We start from the raw sequence: 21,263 nt of genomic DNA, 5'->3' as shown, positions 1-21,263 counted from the left end.
TTACTTACTTACTTACTTACTTACTTACTTACTTACTTACTTACTTACTTACTTACTTACTTACTTACTTACTTACTTACTTACTTAGGAGAGCTGGACACCCCCTCCTCACCCCAGCATGATTCAGCAGCAGCCTGAGGCTAAGTGGCAAACACTTAACATATACTAAATGGAAAGCTGACTAGCAGCAATTAGGACTATTCACACAACAATAAGGCTATCACACACAACAATAAAGCCATTAAACACCTTTCAGGCAGGATTAGGAAGGAAATTTACCCAACAAAAGCCACTGACTAGCAAATCAGAAAAGACAAGTTTTGGAAACCACGAAAGGGTATAAAAGCCCATGTTTTAGGACCATTCTGCCTAGCTAGCCAGGGATTCAAGCTGAACTGTCACTTAAATTTTGATCCTCGAGATTAAACCTCTCTTTCCGGTAGCTGGCTTCATGACCTATTTATTCCGCGTTGCGCCGTCAAGGAAAATCCCGGCTGGAAGAACCGTAAGGGGAAATTCCTCTCAACACTTACTTACTTACGAGAGACGGAATGGGTGCCTACAACAAAAAACCGACTAGTATAGTATCAGTACTCTAATCTTGACAATAAGTATTTGGAATGGACCAGAAAAGCTGTTCACTGATGGGAACGTTATTAGCTCCCCTGTAAATCCTTGCTTGATCTTGCCTCCTAATCCAAGGGCCTCAAATAGCTTCAAGTCTAAAGTATTTAATGTTTCTGCAATAAGCAGTCTTCCAGAACACTTAAATATTTAAAATCAGTATAGTTTTTATTTTAATGCTGGAATTCAGTTTCTCTAAGCAAATTTATTATTAGTTTACCCCAAACCTTTAAGCCTTGAACATTTTTCATAGATTGTTGATAAATGATAAATAAGAAAGCTGCTCCTTCAGTATTTAGGAAAAAGAATTACAAATGATTAAGGAAAATGAAAACATTTCTGTCCTATCTAGCTCAGTTAAGAACTATTGTTTTATTAATTGCTGATAGTTTGGTATTTATTCTATCAATAATTAATAAAATGGTAGTCTTGAAATGAGTCAGGATAGAAATATTTTTGCATAAGATGATGTCTGATGGAGATGCCTCTAGATGGAGGAGAGGCAACTAATCTGCCAATTGATGTGATTGAATAATTGGGGGGGGGGGGTTGGTGTTTTTTTTTTCTCTCCTTCAACTGCAGCCTAGTGGAATTGCCCAAACTGGACATCCTATTGATTTTTGTTTTAATGTGATTGAATAATTGGGTGTGTGTGTGTGTGTGTGTGTTTTTCTCTCTCCTTCATCTGCAGCCTAGTGGAATTGCCCAAACTGGACATCCTATTGATTTTTGTTTTAAAAGTTAAGAACCTAATTGGCAAAGTAGCATATTATTGCCTTAATCTTTTCTGTTACCATTGGTAATATTTATTTACCTGACTTGTATGCCATAAATTAGAATAATTCAAGGTGACTTAACATAAAACTCAGCAAAATCATCACAATGCAAAAGATACAAAAATTAAATGAGTCAGTGGGAAGTATTCTCTTCATCCTGAGCTTTACTCAAATTAGTCTTATTGAAATATGTGAATTGTATTTGTACTGATGGTGTTGTTTTTGTTGGTGATATTTTTATCTCTGCAGTTGATTGTCTATTTGTTTTCCTTGTTTTCTGTTTTTTAAAATTGTTAGCTGCCCAGAGTCACGTGTTAGAGACAGGCAACATGTACATTGAATAAATAAATACAAGCTTTAGTATCACTGGGCTGTATTCCAAATAACTTGGCTGATGACCTATTCAAAAAGTCAGGTTTATACAAATAGTCCTCGACTTATGACCACAATTGGGACCAGAATTTCTATTATAAGTTGTAGTCGTAAGTTGAATTGGATCTGATTTTACAACAGTTTCTTTTGCTGTCATTAAGTGAATCACTGGCAATCAAATCCAGGTTCCCAATGGGTGTTTTTTGATGCAAAAAAAGGAAAAGGAAATTGTGATCATGTGACTGCAGGATGCTGCAACTCGTAATAAATGCAAGCTGGTTGTAGTCACGTGACTGCAGTGTTGTGATGGTCATATGTCACCTTTTCCAAGGCTGTTGTAACTTTGAACCATCATTAAACAGTCATAAGTCGAGAATTACCTGTACTACTTTGTAAAAAATACAGATAGGACCAAATGGCTCTCTGGGAAATAGTATTCTAGAGTACATGAATGTCAAAGAGAGGACATTCTCTGGGCATCACAAGATGACATTGCTTAAATGAAGGGATTCAGGGATACCCATCCTATGAGATCATTTAAGACAAGCGGAGAAAGATTATCTTATAAGACCTTGAATCATGAAGGACTTGATAGATGAAAACCAGCCCAATGAATTGCATCCAGAAACTCATTTATATCCAGTGGAGCTCACTGGATATAACACAGTCACTATGAAACACAAAGCAAAATTGTCACATAGATATATTGAGATTATTGATTATTGATTATGAGGCCACATTCTGGATCTGCTGAAGCTTCAGAATGAACTTCAATGGTAGCTCTGTATACAGCATGTTGCAGTTATCTAAGAAAGGGATACCTAGTGACCATGAGCAGTCCAGGAAAGGGCACAGTAGCACATAGGACAAGACCATCCTGGCCCTGGCTGCCATTGAATGGGATACTATCTAATGGGATTGTGGCAGTCTGAAATTATTTGCCAGATTTATCTATAGCTTTTTACTACTTGGGTTTTAAATGGTCAACAATTAAAACGAAATAAAACATTAAAAATCAAATGCTAATCATTAGTATACTAAAGGAAGATATTGAGATACTGGAGTTAGCAGAGCAAAATTCATAATGCAGTTTTGAAGTGGCAACTTGGAAGTTCCTGCTTCTTGTGGAGTGAGTTTAAATTTGGAGCAGGTTTCCCAACGTATCTCAGACTAGTATAGTGCTCATATGAAAGTAAATAATTTGCATTTAAGATGTAATATCTTTTGTCTTTCTAGGTGAAAATTTGGCAAATTCATCATGATTCTTCAACAGCTCTTTAGATTTTCTTCCATATTCCGTTCAGCCCTATCAGTCCAGTTGCATAGAAATATTGGCTTTTCTGCCATTGCATTTAATAAAGCAAAGGAACTTGATCCTGTACAGAAGCTCTTCTTGGACAAGATTAGAGACTATAGGACCAAGAGCCAGTAAGTTAATTACCAGTTCATTTATATGAACAACCCTACTTTTACTACTCACGCTTCCTGCAAGTTATTTTATAGTATTTAAATGTCGGCTGTATGAGTTTAATATGGGATAATATAAAGATTTCTTTTTATTGGTTACTATTTTTATTTGATGAAACCCATGGATTGAAAGATCCTGGGATTATGGATTTAATTTTATATAAGTTATATATGAGTTCTATAATACGCTTCAAGTTATTTTCCATCTATTGCCCTGAATGACATAATGCATAGCATCCCTCTATGACCTCCCACCCAGAGAGTCTGAGACTAATAAATGATTTGAAAAATAGAAAATCTCCTAGATCGTTACCTTAATAAATGAACAAAGGTGTTTTTGACTCTTGTTTAATTGGGTTCTCGCTGTCTAATTTTAGGATTTGTGTGTAGAACAGATTGCATTTTAAATACCATCTATATCCCAATGCTGTACAATGCNAAGGTGTGAAGTAAATATTACAGCTGACCTCTGCTGTTACAGCCTTTCTATACACTCTTTGCTACTTCTAGGCCTAAGATTTGCCAAAGTGTCTTTGATGTTGGTCTTCAGACAGATGAGCACTATAAGCAACTTACAAGGGTGGGTTCTTTCCTGGAAACCTTCAGACCTGCAAACCATCTGTCAAACCTGGTTTGCTCAACGTACTCTACAGCTTTCTTTTTTACCTGCTTTAGTGCTCTATCCTCAGCAGTATTGAATGGGTTTCATAAAATTCCATTTAATGAGAGAAATTGTCTCCACGGCAAGAATCAGCCTAATCTTAGTGCACATAGTTCTTTATCCCTTTTAGGGGAATGTATGTCTTAGAACAGGGGTCCCCAACCCCCGGTCAGTGGACCAGTACCGGTCCATGGCATGCTAGCAACTGGTCCGCACAAACAAGCAAAGCCCCATCCACGAGATGCAGGCAGCAAACAAAACCACGTCCCCTCCAGTCTGCAGAAAAACCTCTCTCCACGGAACCGGTCCCTGGTGCCCAAAAGGTTGGGGACCTCTGTCTTAGAATATCTGTACTACCTCCTAGCAGAGATCAGTAAGAAGGAGGTGTCTGTTTTCTAATTCTCAAACCAGAATCCTGCTTCTATGAACAGAGTTCTTATGTAGTATTATAATTGTTACCAGCAGTTATTGTCACAAGAAGGCTTAAGATATCCTAATCTTGGAACAATGTTACAAGAAGTCCTTTTCTTCTCTTGCCTAACTTTTATCAATTTTGTTTTGCTTTATTATATTTTGTTCTTTTTTGTTTAATTCTTATATGTAAATTTTAACTGGCAGGACTGTATGCTTTTATTGTTCTTATTGTATTTGAGCCTGTTTTTATATGTTGCTTTGGATTATACAGTAGATATACAAAGTCTACATGACCCTGTTGAAATGCCAGGTTTTTGAGATTAAAAAAAAAATCAGACCAGGATATATCACTTCAGAATTTTTTCTATCGTTATTATAAGAGTCCAGATCTGAATCCAATTGAAAATTTGGGAGGTGACCTGAAGAGGGCTGTGCACAGGAAATGCCCTTGCAATCTGGCAGATTTTGAGCACTTTTTCAAAGGAGAATGGGCAAAGATTCCCAAGGCAAGATATGCCATGCTGATAGGCTGCTACCCCAAAAGACTGAATGCAGACCTAAAATAAAGTGCTTCAGTAAAGTATACAGATGTGCACACCTATGCAACCACATTGTAAGTTTTTTTTATTATTCTCCCCCTAAAAGATTTCAGTTTGTTTTTCAATTGAATTGTACAGCTTATATGTTATATTAAAGGTGAAAAAAATCTGAAGTGATTTATCTTGGTCTGATTTTTTTACATTTCTAACATTTAACGGAGGTGTAGACTTCCTATACCCAATATAGTTACTTTGTTGGTCATTGACCACAAATGAAAAAAATATTTTAAATACATTTGTTTTACAATATGATTTTCAAGGTCTGTAATAGCAGCATCAACAAATTTCCTCTTTCCAATGAATTTTCATAACATTTTTTGCCCAATGCAAAAAATGCAGCAGGATTTTTAGGAGAGACAGTTAATCAGGCAACTTATATCAGTCCCTGTCATCAGTCAGTTCTCTAATGTTATTAGTAACAAAGAAACAGAAATCTTTCCCAGTCACCCTATCATAATTATATCTGTGTATGGCCATGTTGTTCAGTAATAAGCTGCCAACAAAGATGCCCATTCTACTATATAACAACTATATTAAGACTGCACAAAAACACATAAATAGAAAATAGAATGGCAAAAAACACTGGTGAATTAATATATGATGGTGCATATGCTATTAACGCACTTCCTGAAGAAAGGATAAATCCTGGGATTCTCCATGCACAACATACTAATGGACTGCCTCAACAATGGTAGCAGGAACAACTGAGCAGGAAATACTAGGTTTAATGTCAGCTTGTATGTTATCTTTACCCCCAAATAGTGTTGAATACAACGCTGTAGTCAGGTTATACCTTCTATAATGTTTCTAGCATCAACTGCAAGCTTTGTCAACTAGTAAACAATTCATTGTAGCTTAGATTTATTTTCTCTTAACCTACGCTTTAAAGTTACTAATTTTCCTCCAAGAAGCTTTCTTCCCTAATGTTATCTTTCATTTTCAGGCAAATTGAGTAGGTTCTGGGTATCTGCAGCAAATGAAGCAGGTTATCCATTCAAAAAAAGCGTCTCTTTCACAATATGTTGCTCTATGATGGACATGGCTACTCCAAAAATGCCATGTAATAAAAGACAAACTAGTAAAGGATACTCTCTGCCAGTGTACTTTCTGTCAGGTTCCCATTTTTTGGAATAGATGCGTATAACTGTATAGATGCATATATTTTCAAAAAGATCGGTAGCCACCCAGTGTTGTCTAAGAATAAAATGGAGAGTGATAGAGGCTTCAGGTTTTTTTGGAAGCATGCTGTTTTAAAATTAATACTGGGGAGCAGGGAATCTGGTATATTCCAAAGCAGGCCTGGGCATTTTATGGCCTGCAGGCCACATCTGGCTCTTTGACTGTACTTTTCCAACCTGAAGCAAGAAGGGTCCCTCCACAACAGGCCTAGTTTCTTATGTGGCCCCCTTGGGGAAATTATTGTATATATTTGCTCCTAAGAAATGTGTGTAGGCACACTGATTCTGATAGGTGCCTAAGATGTCAATGGGAGACAAGTTGGAAACCCTATATACTCTAGGCCAGTATATGTCTGGTCTGAGATTGTTCTGCAAGTATATTGGTGGCGAGAATTCAATTTAGAATTTCCTGATTAGTCAATTTGTTAATGACATTTTCCTATGGTTTTCTTCTCATAATTTAGCGGTTATGTAGCAAATGATCTAAAAGCTATTATGAATATATTTATGCATTATAAATCTGGTAATCAGTTGTCATTCTGTTAGTTCTTGAATAAATTGTAGATTCCCCAAAAAATTAATTTGGAATTCTCATACATGGATCTTTTAAAAAAGATGTTACCAGTTTTTTGTATTCCTTTGGAAAAAAATAAAACCAGTTATTGTATTTTTAGAAAAACTGCTGGTCCTGTTGATGTTGGTCCAGAATATGAGAAAGAGCTGAATGATCAGACTGAGAAACTCGTACGATTATATGGTGGAGGAGACATGACCAAATTTCCAGAGTTCAAATTTGAAGGTAAGATTTTAGAAATGTGCCCATTACAGGTAGTCCTTGATTTACAATTATTTGTTTAGTAACTGTTTGAAGTTAAAATAGCACTGAAAAAAATCCCTTAAGATCAGTCATCACACTTATGACTTTGCAGCATCCCCATGGTCATGTGATCAAAATTTGGGCACTTATAACCGGCATGTATTTACAACAGTTGCAGCATCCTGGGGTCATGTAGTTGCTATTTGTGACCTTCCCAGATGGCTTCCAACAAGTAAGGTCAATGGGGAAAGCTGGATTTGCTTAACATCCATGTGATTCACTTAACTGCAGTGATTCACTTAACCAAAGCAAAAAAGATTATAAAATCAGGCATGACTCATTTAACACTGCCTTGCTTAGCAACAGAAATTCTGTTGCTCATTGTGCTTGTAAATCAAGGATTACCTGTATATAATATGCTTAAAGGCGATAAAACCGAAGTTATAGTTTACTGATGGTTACAATATAATTATAGGCAATAGATCACATGCAGCATTTCTGATTTAGAGGCAAAAATGTGCTTCAGGGTGCAAGCACTTTTTGGCTACTACTTAAAGCACCTGTACCTCTTCCTATATTACACATGGTTTCTTCCTTCCATGTTTGCTACATGATCCCATCAAAAGATGTCTTCTTAGGGCTGAGAGAGAAAGTAACTGGCCCAAAGTTACCCAGCTGGCTTCGTGCCTAAGGCAGGGCTAGAACTCATAGTCTCCTGGGTTCTAGTCTGGTGCCTTAACCATTACACCAAACTGGCTCCTCTACACAGACTTAGCAGGCAGTAATTAATACATTTGAATTCTATTCGTAGTTTAGTGGTTCTAAACAACCACGGTTCTGAATTGTTTTCAAAACAACTCAATTACCAGATTGTAATTTCAATACATTTATGAAACATATTTCCAAATGTTAGTATAAAATAAAGTTGTAGAAACTCATGTTTTCATATTCTTAGCATAATTATCATCTATTCCATTTCCAACAATGTCTATACACAATCATACTTGGCATCTTTGTGTTAATTTTTATATCAGCTACAATCAATGTAAGGTTTTGTAGTTTGTTATGATTGTTAATGGAACTTCCTAAAATTCCTTTGTTATTTCAAGTTGCAGCTTGATTAAGAAATAACTCAGCAAGCTTTATTTTTGCATAATTCAGTTTCAGTGATTCATACCTCTAGTACAGGGGTGTTAAACTCGCAATGTCACGTGACGTGTCGCGACGTATCGCGACTTTTTTGCCATTGGCGGCAATGGGGTGTGCACAGTTTCGCTATGATGCAGTTTGACACCCCTGCTCTAGTATGAAAAAAAAGTGGAATCCAATGTTGCTTTTTGATGATTACTTGAACATTTTTATGCCATGGTATATCACAAGCAAATGCTGCATTTATTTGCTCTTATCTGAAAAAAAATGTGTTGAACTAAGGCATTTCTGGTACATGGCAATGGGACAGTATTTCTGGTACATGGCAATGGGAATCAAGTTTAAAAAACTTTGTTTTCAAAATAAACTAACGAGATTTTTTTTCTACTCTCAACAGAACCCAAATTTGATGAAGTTCAGAAGTGATGTGATCACATGTATACGAAGCGTTAGGTTGGACATGTTGAGTTAGTCTGCAGTTATAACTTAAATAAACAGTTCAATGCTAACAGTGTGCACTGGTGTTTTAAATTCAGTTATATAGATTCTTGTTCACCCAATGTGCTTATAAAAGCGTATTACTAAATATTTCATTACAAATTAATATCTTTTATTTTTCTGATAAGCTTTAATTACTCATTAAACAAGTAAAATTTTGGAAAATAATTTAAATAGTCCACATTTCAATCATGACAAATTAGAATGTAACAGTACTCTAGATCAGGGTCCCCAATTCCCAGTCAGTGGACCGGCATGCCAGAAACTGGGCCACACAAACAAGAGAAGCCACATCGTGGGATGCAGATAACATGTGAAACCATACCCCCTCTGGGAAAAAACTCTCTCCATGGAACCAGTCCCTGGTGCCCAAAAGGTTGGGGGCCACTGCTGTAGATGTCTTTTATCCTATTGTGAACTATATGCAATAGGGTTACTTAAATGATTAAAACGTTATTTTTATACACATCAATGATTACTCTTGCTTGGCATCCTTTTCTGGACTCCACATTTTTATAGTCTTTCAAGGGAATACTTGTTTTGAATAAACAAGAGCCATTAAGATTGTAGATAATTTCACCACAAAGTCCATAACTTGCTGATATTGGTCCTTAGTAAATAATTATTTTAAAGATAGTAAGCAAGTCTATAGTATGTCAAGGATGTGGAAAACTGAATATTCTTTACTATCAGTTTAAGAAAGGAGCACATTTTTTAAAAAAAATCTTAAGAGAACAGTAAATGATTCCCCTCCCCTTTAAATGCTGACTTCATTTAGAGAACTGAAGTATGATCACATCATTTATTTTTGAAAATTATATGACTGTCAAATCAGATATTTGAAGGATTTAATATAAAAGAGTTGTCAAATACAGTTTGTGATTTAAGTGTATATGCTTATGTTATTTTTTTACATTTGTTATAAATTTGATTCAATTCAGATCTATGCTACAGTTTTTATTTGTGATTGAAAAAAAATCACAATGTTCCTAGTGCTTTTAAAAATTGAACATTATTTTTTATTCTAGCAAAATGCTGGTAGTACTAAATGATTTGTTGTTTTGTTAGGTGCCCCTATTTTACTCTCAAAGACTGGGATATGTGCAAAATATACCAAAATCTATTGCATTGTTTAACAGTTGGAGATACAAACGCCTGAGTAACATTTCAAAAACAATTTATTTGTATAGATGTATATATATATATATATTTAAAAAGCCAACAATATTTTCTTGAAGTTTTTTCTCAGACAAAAATATATAACAGCCTTCCTCGACTATTAAATAATAAAATAAAAATACGAATGGTGGTAAAGAACCTTTTACCATAATTTCAGTATCAAATATATGATTGGAAGCCATCAAAACCCTTAAAAAATACTTTAACAAAAATGCTTTTAAATAATATTTTGGCTCCATTTTACTGCAAGAAAACCCCCAACTTGAAATAATGGACTGAGTGAATTTTTGTCACTTGTGTTAGGAAGCAGCCTATATATCCTCAGGTAATTCTGTATATTTTTAGCACCCTCAAAATAATACCATTGGATTGTATGGCAATCTTTTTTCTGTGTTTGGTGGAAAACAACTAAAAGATATCATACTATATTTAGGATTCATTTATTTCGATAATCAGTCCCCACCTCAAAAGTAGGAAGTCCAGTCATATAAATAAAAAAGAAAAGTGCAGTCCTTCGTCATTGAGAGGTTGCCAACTCCATTCGGTTCTGCAGTAGATTACACACATTTGAATAAAGTTTCAGACTAAATAAGGACACATTCTTTTATCATTACCTCAGTCTACTCTTGATGAGTGTTATTGTCTTGATCCTAGCCCTACAACAGCAACAAAACATATTTACCCTCAAATCCAAATTAATGATTCAAATTGATAGTAATTTTCAAATCAATTTGTTAGAAATATTTCTGCTTCATAAAATTATCTGGTTATTATAGACTGAGACCAGACTGTTTGCAGTTTTATTTTCCTTCCTTAGCAATTATAGCAGCAGCTTTAGCGGTTGACCTCTAGAGAAAGAGCAAGTCCTCCGTGAATGCCAAAGCCCCAAACTCTGTTTTGGAATAATATGGATAGTTGTTTAAGGCTATTCCAGTCACAGAGTTCTATTCAGAAAAGTGGTTTTATAATTAGCCCCCTTAATTAGGTCAAAGTGCTATGTAATCCAGTTTCTGATCCTAGTGCCTAATGCTTCCATCAACCTCAGTGAGAAGTTAAAGGCAGTAGCCTTCTCCTACATTTGTCTCCACAAACTAATACTCTTATGTAAAAAATGGGAAATAGTACTTACTTATCACAACTGGTAGCCATTTTTAGTCTTATCTTAAATGATTTTTGTCCAATTCTCATTCCATGCCATCCAAGCCAATAGTGGTCACATATTAATTATAGGAAAAATCACAGAAATTAATAATGTGAATACTGTTTTTTGTCTGTATGGAATATTTTCGTCCATATGTCACCAAAAGGCCATGGGAGCTAATGCTGTCAGTGAGAAAACACCAATCTATCCACTTCTTCACAGATTACATAATGTTATAAAGCCTGGTCACGGTCCCAGTGATTTCCTATTTTTTAATTCTGTAAGTCTCAAAACACTGTTCTTATTTAGGAAATGTCTTGATGCCTTCATAAATTTGTTTGCTCTTTCACATACATTTTCCTACTCAAACAGTATCCATTTTGAGATGTAATCAGAACTATACCATTAGTTCACAATTTCTTTACATGTAGATATGTGAAACAGCAATAATATATTTATATTCTGCCAATTATTCCCACTCCTTTTTTAAACAAGCAACATCAGACTAACATTTTTGACAGCTTTTACCACTTTTAGCCATAGAATCTTGAATCTGCCACCAAGTTTTTGTTGTTGCTCCTAACATTGTTTTTACAGAAGAGTTCATCCCTTTGATATTTTCTGCAGCAAATTGTGATCCTCAGAAATCGACTTTCTTTTAAATAATAAAGGACTTGGTGTGCTTGAAATCCTAAAGGAATCAAATAATTAACATAATTCAAACAAGTTTTACTGAAGTTCATGCTGTAGTATTTGTAAACAACCTGTGGTCATGTATGTACTCAACACACTAGGAGAATTATATGCAAGTATACAAAGTATGCTTCTTTATATCAACTTGAAACAAAAGATTATTGACCTGCCTTTCCCACTTCTCCCAAATACATACATATACATATATACTACATACATATACATACATGTGTATGTAATCCCCAAATATAATAATCTACCTGATATTACAAGAGCAAATATTTTACTGCTCAACAAATATTAGGAGCACTATCATGCCTTTCATGTTGCAGAAGGTTACTAATTTGGAAGCATTGTGGTCATTTTTGTAGTAATCTGATGTGTGCATGTGAACTGGATTTAAATCTGATTTAACATGAAAAAGTCAAGATCCATTGGCATGAATCCATAGCTGGTGGCCATTATGATAAATATTACTAGCATCTCCATGGACATCTGCCTAATATTACATTTTCTGTCAGTGATCTTGTATGATAGAAAGATCATAGCAAAAAAGTACATTTTTTTAAAGGTAGACTTTTCATTTATATCATCTTATAAACCTAAACATGTTTGCCATAGCCAATATTGTTACACTATACTGTGTGATAATGATCTTAGGAGAGGACAGGTATCCAGAGTCAAAAACTGCTATGGCTCCTTCAAAACCAACAAATATAGATGGGAAATTATATAAGCTAAATTTATGTTTAAACATAAAATAGCCATCTGGACCTTTCCCCCCCCCCCTCCTGAAATATTAGTGTTCATTTGAAGGGATACCATACTTGATCTTAGTCCAAAGGCTGAGAAACATTTAAAGGGAACTTTTTATGTTGAGGAATATTTAAAATCAAGTCCCATCTTCTTTCCCTACCGATTCCTTCCCCAGACTCAGTAAGAATATATTATTAGGTTCAATTGACTTGTCCAGTTTTTAGCAACTGTACCTTATATAATAGCTGTGTGAAACATGCAGATGAATGCACAATACTCACCTTTTCACTTTCTGTAACTCTGTACTTGGAACTCCTATTCCTGCTCATGAAATTAAAAAAAAATTACATCTGAGCACTTAACTATATCTATCTATCTATCTATCTATCTATCTATCTATCTATCTATCTATCTATCTATCTATCTATCTATCTATCTATCTATCTATCTATCTATCTATCTACGGTATCTATCTATCTATCTATCTATCTATCTATCTATCTCGTGTGTATAAAATGTTTCTATACATATTTCAACTGAGTTTCCCTGAACTAAAACTACTATTTATTAATTGTCTGGATAGTGTATTGATGAAGATATTTTCATGTATAAAACTACACCAATCACCAAATTTTAAAATTTTGGCCTAAAATCTTATTTCTTGTAGCCGTAATAATATCAATATGTACAAAACCCTCATGTTGAAATATTACAGTAAAAATTTCATTTGGCATTTAAATGAATTTGTCTAAATAGAAAATATATGTACTTTAATTATGAAAACAACAGTTACTATTCTTTTAATGAAAGTGAATTATATATTTAGTCCAGTGGCCAAAAACCTTAAAAAAATTATACATATTCAGTGATGAAACTGTATAATGCATAAAGAAAAAGATTGCCCAATGATACTTTACTGTATCCAAATATTTTAAATGGTGTATTAGAAATCACCCCACCCTTTAAATATTTTCCAGCTGTACCAAAATTTAAAGATTACATTTTTCAAAAGGCAATAATGTAACTGAATCTACTGATTCTACTCGATTGCTTCCACAACCCAGTAGAAATTATGATTAACATTTTGGTAGTTCAAAGATGACAATAGACAGAAAGGTAACTGTACTTACATTGAAGAATTCCTTTCTAAAAAAAAATAAGAAAAAATGCAATAAGACTAATACAAGTTGCAAAGTTAATTGCAAAGTTTTTGAAAAAATTAACTAGTACAAGACCATCTAGAGTTGCATTGAAACAGATATTGTATTCTCTCACTGATTTTGGGACATATTCTTTTGTATTTCCTATCAGGCTGCAGTTTCATATTAACATGACTTGCATGGTTGAAAGTATAAACTGCCTTAAGGAATTTCTCTGTGTGAATTTTCCTTGCAGATTGGTGATTTTTATCTTCTTTCTAAGGGATAGGTTTATTTATTTATTTATTTATTGAATTTATTGAATTATGTTCCAAGGTTAACTTGGAACATCCCCTAAATAATCTGAAGGAGTTTATTGAGCATCTGCTCTTTACCTAGTATGGATTGCTTTGCCATGGAATTATAAGTAGCTAGTGGTCTTAGCAAACCTATTCATAGCTACTTTCTTTTCTAGATGTATTATGTGTCTGAGTAGAAAAAACAAGTTTTTTTAAAAAAAATTATGGTGTGCTATGGAAATGCTAAAAAATACAAACTTCTTTTGATCAATTATGAAAATATTCAAAACCACAATAGGGCAATACTTCTTAGAAATAACTACAATATTACAAAATAATGAACATATTTTCAGAAATTGACAGAATCTAGAGAAATATTGAGAAAGAAGACAAGATTAGGACAAAGATTTACACACACACACACACACACACACACACACTGGAATTAAGACATTGTTAGATTTCTCCTGCCTGCTCTCTCAAAGAATAATGGCTCTGTATTACTGCTAAGAGTCCAAATTGTTCTCTTCTTTTTGTGGCTCATTGTTCCTGTAAGAGTAAGGCATGCAGAGCGCAAGAGCTGACCAGCTGCTCTGCTGAAAGTGAAGTGCATTTTATTTTAGCAAAATCTTCTGTAAATGAGTGTGCTTTTATTGTAATCCAGCAGAGGGAGTTAACTATTAAAATTCTGCAAAGATTAAACCTGCTGTCTAAACATCACTCTTTGCGTAAACATCAGAGTGCATCAGTTTTTAAATTACTAGTACTATATGCATAATTGCATTTTATAATACAGAATGTACCTATTAAGAGTTCTAATTCAGATTGAATTCCAAAAAGGTATCTAGGTATACATGGGGGCACAATTGTAGCAGAATCTGCTACAGTATTCAATTTAGCAGACATAATCTTGGGGAAATTGCAGCTGCTCTAAAGATTTGCAATGAAGTTTTGTAATCATGCTTAAAGAAGCAAAGTGTCAGTCCAGCTTTCCTGGACTTCCACAAGAGTTTAAAAACTTGGCTCTAATAATTGACTTGGGGCTCTAATGGAGGGGTTTCACAATGGGGGTGACTGATAGATTAATAACATATCCCACCTCTCCCCTTCTCATCTTACTCCCTCCCTTCCCATCTTTTAATTAGGGCTGAACATTTGGATTTTTATAGTATTTATATTGTCTGTAAGTTTTCTATAGTTTTATCTTTTTAATATTGTAAGCCACCCAAAATTACCTTCTGGTAGGATGAATACCAATAAATTAAATTTAAATACATACATACATACATACATACATACATACATACATACATACATACATACATACATACATACATACATACATACATCTTTTCAGAATTGTTTTTAAAGTACTGCACAGTCCTACTTTCTATACTGTGCATGGGCTGTTTTTAGAGCTAAATTTGCCAAATAGTTCTATGATTTTCATAATTCTGATAGCCTCAAATATAGAGACACTACAATAGCAATTTAGCCATTTCTTTCCAATGTGAATACTGTCAGTCCTAAAGGAATCTTTATTTTTATGGAGCTCATTATTCTCTAGTCATGTAGTTCCTCAATAATAGTAGTAACACAGAATCTGCCTGAGTACAAGGAAGTGTCTCACAAGTTATCAAAGGTACATTAAATCTAATTGTACTTAATTAGTGAAAAAGAATATAAATTCTGTTGATTCTCCAGCCAGAAAAGGATCAGTTATCTTTGTGTTTGTGTGTGCGTGTTTGGGGGTGAATGGGTTGTCAACATCATCATCTAGTCCTTATTTTAGTATACGCAATGAATCCAGTGCACATAAAAATGGGTGGAATTTTGAACATCCAGTTATGTGCATCATTTTTATTCCCTCCTATCCTCCACAAAGGCTTCCACTTCTGTTGTACTAATTGTAACCACAATTCACAAACAGGTAGGCAAAGAAATATTTTTAATACTTCAAAGAAAGGGTAAACTCTACTTACTTGAAAAATAACCCTTCTTCTGTGCATAATATACCCCAAGACCACAGGAAGCCATTATTAAGGCCACAATAACCACCGAAGCTATGATAGCACTTACATTAAGGTCATCTAAAATTCAAAACAAAATAAATATATTGGGAAGGGGTGCAATACCCAGAGTAATTATTTCAAGTAAGTCATCTTGAGAGAAGGCAACAATGACTAACATTCAATCTTAAATGAGAACATTAAATAAAAACTTTACTCATATGTTGTTGCATGTAAACAATGACAGTTCAATTTTCACTATGGTGATGAGCTTATTTGAGTGGCCTTATCTCTAAGCTTCTGTCTCTGTGTTCTTATCTCCATAATTCTCCAATAAGTTAATCACTGAAATTCTTCAATACTATAGCCATTGAAAACAATTGTTACAAAGATGAATGGAATGAGGTCTGTGAAGTCTTAAGTCTGTAGTGAAATCACTTTGAAGAACGCTTTAATTTTTTTTCCAGTTTTCTTCCCTTGTGAACATCTTACAGAACAACTTATGTTCTGTAGGATTTAGCTATGAAGAGAGCAAGACTATAGGACTCATTATATTCTCACTTCTTCTAAAAAGGCTTCATTCTAAATGTTAGATGCCAAGTGAATGTGGTTGGAAATAATGTGAGACCAAAATAGAGAACTGCCACAACAATAAAGATAGAATTTAAATGGTCACTATACTAAACAAATAATAGATTCTTCTGGCAGGAGCCAATCAATATTTCCATGAGATCTAGAATACATGACTGAAAACTTAGCAGATAGGATAACGTACTCATATATGCATTTATTCCCTTTGCCAAATACTTTTTTCTGGGTCTAAATACTATTTAAACTACCATCTAAATACTGCCATATAAGATTATGCTATAAACAGGATTTAGCTGCCATTACATTCATGAAAGTACAGGATATATTTTGCTGCTTTAAATATAGCACAAAGCCAACATACAAAGAAAGAGTATTTGACAATTTGAGCATATTTTCCTTTAGTCCTTATAGGGGTACAAAGAAAGATTCTGACAATGTAGACATTTTCATATGGGGAAAAAACTTTGATATCCTGTTCCCATTGCTAGATGATTTGTGTACCTTTGAAGTATTTGGATTTCTATTTAAAAATAAATAAATTTTATCTTACTTTATGATTTAAAGGAATACAGATCCATGTTCAAAATTATCAACATTTAGGTCCTCCCCTTTCAAGATGGCTGATGCACGGTAAGAGGTTTTTTTTTCTTACCGACAATCTGCTGATTTCACTGCTAAAGCTGGTTCTTTGCCAGTGCTGCTCCCTGGTTTTGAATGGGAGCACTTAGTAGTGACCCAAGACAACCTTTGGATGATTGTGTACCTAGTGAGCAAGGGGGGAGGGATCTTGAAGATCCCAATTCCCTCTGGAAGTGATCAAAAAGTCATTGGGCGTATCCATCTTCCTGTCAAGCATTTTGTTTTCTAAGCATGCTGGAATTTTAACTTTTACTTTTTGATTTCACTGTTTTATTTTGCTTGTTTTAAAAGTTTATTAACAGTTGGCAGCTGATTTATCTCAACCCCTTGTGGACTCTAATTGCTTTTTCTCTTTTTTTCTTTGATATATGTTGTTTTGGATAACCCTTCCGTATAGAAAGCACAGTAATGTTCAGCAGGGGAGTGAATAGTTCTCAGACTCTCACCACTGGATTCTGTATTTTTTGAATTTGTAAAACACCTGTTTATTTTCACTGAACTTTTCTTATAATCTTGGACTGAAATATAGAGGCAAACATTGGGGGGTTTTTTTGTTCTTTGTTCCCTGGCTAAGTTTCACAGATTAAGATGGCTAAACAGTCTCTAAAATCTAAGAAAGAAGAGTGGGGAGATGTGAAACTTCTCTCTGGAAAACTTGATCAAATTTTAATGATTGTTAAAAGAATATTAAGATCCGAAGTTTTATCTTTGGATGTGGGATGAAGATACACAAAAGGACTTGGATCCAGTTCCAGATCAAAGGGATAGTCTCAAGGCTGGAGAACCAGCAAAGTAGATTTCATCTGTTCTGAAGTTTAAATCTGCACATTCTTTTAATGTTATGGCTTTGACTAAAAAGGAAAGAGACAGATTCCAGACCTCTACGAAGTCTGAGGGAGAGTGGCGGATTTATTAGAGTTAATTGGCAATTACTTCTGCTTGCACTTTGATCGGAACATAGACCTATTTTGGAGACTGAAATAATGTCTTTTTTATTGATGCAGCTTTTTAATGCTTTGTTTTGTGTTTTTTTCCTTTTTTCCCCCTTTTGAATTTTTTTTTAGTTCTGTATTTTGTATTTTAACTTTGTTTTGAATAAAATAAAACATGTAGAATAAAAAAAAAACATTTGCTCACTTGTTCACACATTCTAGTACCAATTGGTATGTTCAATAAAAAAATTAATATAGTACAGGTAGTTCTCAACTTACGATCACAACTGAGCCCCAAATTACCATTGCTAAGGAAGGCAGTTATTAAGTGAGTTCTGCTTCATTGTATGACCTTTTGTCAGTTGTTAAGTGAATCACTGCAGTTGCTAAGTTGATCGTGTGGTTGTTAAGTAAATCTGTCTTTGCTTATTGGAAGCCAGCTGGAAAAGTTACAAATGCTGATCACATGACCCTGGGACAGAGCAACTGCCATAAACACGTTAGTTGCTAAGTGCCTGAATTTTGATCACATGACTGTGCGGATGCTACAACAGTCATAAGTGTGAAAATAGAATAGAATAGAATTCTTTATTGGCCAAGTGTGATTGGACAACAAGGAATTTGTCTCCAGTGCATAAGATATCAATGTACATACAAGCAACAAGTGATATATCATGATCATAATCATAAAATACAAGCATCATAAAACATGAGACACAACACTTAGTGATAGTCGTAGGCAGTGGTGGGATTCAAGTATGTGAACAACCGGTTCTCTCTGTGGATGCCACTTCTGGAAGTCCGTTCTGGGCCTGGGCAACAAAAAATTAGCTACCAGTTCTGGCAAACTGGCTGAATCCCACCACTAGTCATAGGATACTAAATAAAAGCGATCAAGATAAATCATAAGATACAAACAGTGAAGTTATAGTAACTTCATAGGTAGTAGGAGAGATGAGAAGGATAATACAGCTCTGCTACATGGTTTGATATCCAAGGGCATGTGAGAATTTTAGCAGAGTGACGGCATGGGTGAAAAACCTGTCCTTGTGTCTAGCTGTTTTGGTGTGCAGTGCCCTATAGCGTCATCTTGAGGGAAGAAGTTGAAACAGTTTATGTCCAGGATGTGAGACCCTGTCTTCTGTAGATATTTTCACACCAATCTTTCTGGAGTATACAGATCCTCAATGGAAGGTAGGCTGGTTACAATTGGTTTTTCTGCAGTCCTATTTATCCATTGAAGTCTGTGTCTGTCCTGCTTGGTTACTGTGACCAGATAGTTATTGAAGTACAAATGAGACTCAATCATTTCTCTGTAGAACTGTATCAGCAGCTCATGAAGCAGTCTGAGCTTTCTGAGTTGGCGTAGGAAGAACATTCTTTCTTGTTGCTTTGTTGCTTTTTTAATGACATTTTTGATGTTAGGTGTCCATTTCAAGTCCTGAGAGATTATAGAACCCAGAAACCTGAAGGTCTTTACTGTTGATACTGTGTTTTCTAATATTGTAAGAGGTGGTAGAATAGAAGGGCTTCTCTTAAAAACTACTATCATCTCTACAGTTTTGAGTATGTTCAGTTCAAGCTTGTTCCGGCCATCCCACAGGGCCAGTTGTTCAACTTCCTGTCTGTATGCAGGTTCATTATCATATCAAATGAAACCAATGACTGTTGTATCATCTGCAAACCTCAGTACTTTAACAGAGGGATCCTTTGAGATGCAATCGTTAATGTATAGAGAAAAGAGTAATGGAGAGAGTACACAGCCCTGGGGGGGCACCTATTCTAATTGTTCGGGTATCTGATGTGATTTTGCCTAGCTTCAACTGCTGCTTCTTATATGTTAGAAAGTTTATGATCCACTTACAACTATGGTCAGGCACAGCTAGCAGAGTCAGTTTAGTAAGAAGAATATCTGGAATAATGGTATTGAATGCTGAACTGAAGTCTACAAAAAGGACCCTTGCATAGGTCCTTGGAGATTCAATACGTTGTAAGATGAAGCACAGTGCCATATTAACAGCAACATCTGCCGATCTATTTGCTCAGTAGGCAAATTGAAAGGGGTCTATTAGCAGATCCGTGATGGTTTTCAGGTGGGCCAGCACTAACCTTTTGAAGGTTATAAACTGGTCATAAGTTACTTTTTCAGTGCCATTGTAACTTCAAAATGTCAGTAAATGAACAGTTTTAAGTAGAGGACTACTTGTAATGTGTTAAGATTAGTATTCATTACCCTAAAATTTAGTTGATAGAAATTCTGTGTACAAGTCTCAGACTTAAAATAAGATTGGTACTTACAAAATGTAAACTGTAAGCTTGTTAAAATAATGCCTTTAAAAAAAATTAAACTGATTCTGGACAATAAATCCTCTTTGTCTTATAATGATGACAATTTCATATAAACATTTTCTGGCCTTATTTGCATTTGATATTTACCAACTTGCATCCTCTTCACAGGACACCTTTGAGGCCGTCCTACTTTATTGTAAGCTTCACAGTAGTATTCCCCAGTGTCATTCTTTGAAACAGGATTGAACAGCTAGTTTAAAAGAAAATACAGCATGTATTCATGAACAATTAGTCCATAAATGTCCTATATATTCCTTTGCATTATTTAAAAATATTTAAATATTTACAATATCAACATTTTCCAGTACTGAAAATGCTTAATTCATCAATATGTAAAACCTTTCTAAAATAACTAAATTCCTCAGTGTTGTTCCCATTTTTACATCAATTTATTCCCAATTATTTAATTCAAAATGCATTTTTTTCTTCATAACTGAGCTTGCAATTAAAAAAAATATTCATGATGTGAACTGTTTTGGCAGTTGGCTTTCCTTTTTTTGTTATTGTTATTTCTACAATTCCATTTTGCATTTCCTCAGTGTTGCTGTAATATAGTCTGAATTGTTTTGTGGACTGGAAAGTCACACACTAAGTGTCATTAAAGAAATGCAAACTTACCAAGGTTCCTGTCGTAGAATTCAAAGTATAAGAAATGTTCCTTTTTTTGAACCTCCAAAAAAATGGGTTCTCAGGCAGAATAGCACCATTCCGATACCATCTGTATTTTGAAGCTGGCACACCTTCACTTTCTTTGCATCGCAGTTCTACTACTGTCCCACTCAGAGCTGAAATGGGCACTTCACAAACAGGAGCAGATGATGGCACTAGAAAATTATGTCATATATCTAAGACAAATACCCGTATTTCTAAATCTGAATATTTTTTCACAAATTACTCAAATGAAAGTTTGAATGGTATGTGTGGGTGTTTATATAGAGAACATGCATGCATGCATTATTTATTTATTTATTTATTTATTTA

The 21,263-nt window shown here is 34.6% G+C and overlaps 2 protein-coding genes across 3 annotated transcripts in view; one reads left to right on the top strand and one right to left on the bottom strand.

The window, feature by feature from the left end:
* Positions 1 to 9,029, top strand: part of ATP5PF (ATP synthase peripheral stalk subunit F6) — an 11,233-nt gene extending 2,204 nt beyond the window's left edge. For both annotated transcript variants that reach the window (XM_015821362.1, XM_015821361.1), the window contains exons 2-4: positions 3,009 to 3,200; positions 6,766 to 6,890; positions 8,455 to 9,029. In XM_015821362.1, coding sequence (XP_015676848.1) covers positions 3,031 to 3,200; positions 6,766 to 6,890; positions 8,455 to 8,483 — 324 coding nt within the window. In that variant the 5' untranslated portion in view covers positions 3,009 to 3,030 and the 3' untranslated portion in view covers positions 8,484 to 9,029. The remainder of the gene's footprint in view (positions 1 to 3,008; positions 3,201 to 6,765; positions 6,891 to 8,454) is intronic.
* Positions 9,030 to 9,758: 729 nt separating this feature from the next.
* JAM2 (junctional adhesion molecule 2) overlaps positions 9,759 to 21,263 on the bottom strand; it is a gene marked incomplete at its 5' end in the record, with an annotated part of 17,340 nt that continues 5,835 nt past the window's right edge. Inside the window, 6 exons of the mRNA XM_015821359.1 lie at positions 9,759 to 11,566; positions 12,606 to 12,645; positions 13,455 to 13,470; positions 15,745 to 15,852; positions 20,370 to 20,472; positions 20,901 to 21,106. Coding sequence (XP_015676845.1) covers positions 11,534 to 11,566; positions 12,606 to 12,645; positions 13,455 to 13,470; positions 15,745 to 15,852; positions 20,370 to 20,472; positions 20,901 to 21,106 — 506 coding nt within the window. The remainder of the gene's footprint in view (positions 11,567 to 12,605; positions 12,646 to 13,454; positions 13,471 to 15,744; positions 15,853 to 20,369; positions 20,473 to 20,900; positions 21,107 to 21,263) is intronic.

The sequence above is a fragment of the Protobothrops mucrosquamatus genome, unplaced genomic scaffold (assembly GCF_001527695.2).
Source record: "Protobothrops mucrosquamatus isolate PMUCROS unplaced genomic scaffold, P.Mucros_1.0 scaffold1313, whole genome shotgun sequence".
Taxonomy (NCBI): domain Eukaryota; kingdom Metazoa; phylum Chordata; class Lepidosauria; order Squamata; family Viperidae; genus Protobothrops; species Protobothrops mucrosquamatus.
The sequence above is the reverse complement of the archived record's forward strand: the minus strand, read 5'-3'. Positions and strand labels throughout refer to the sequence as shown.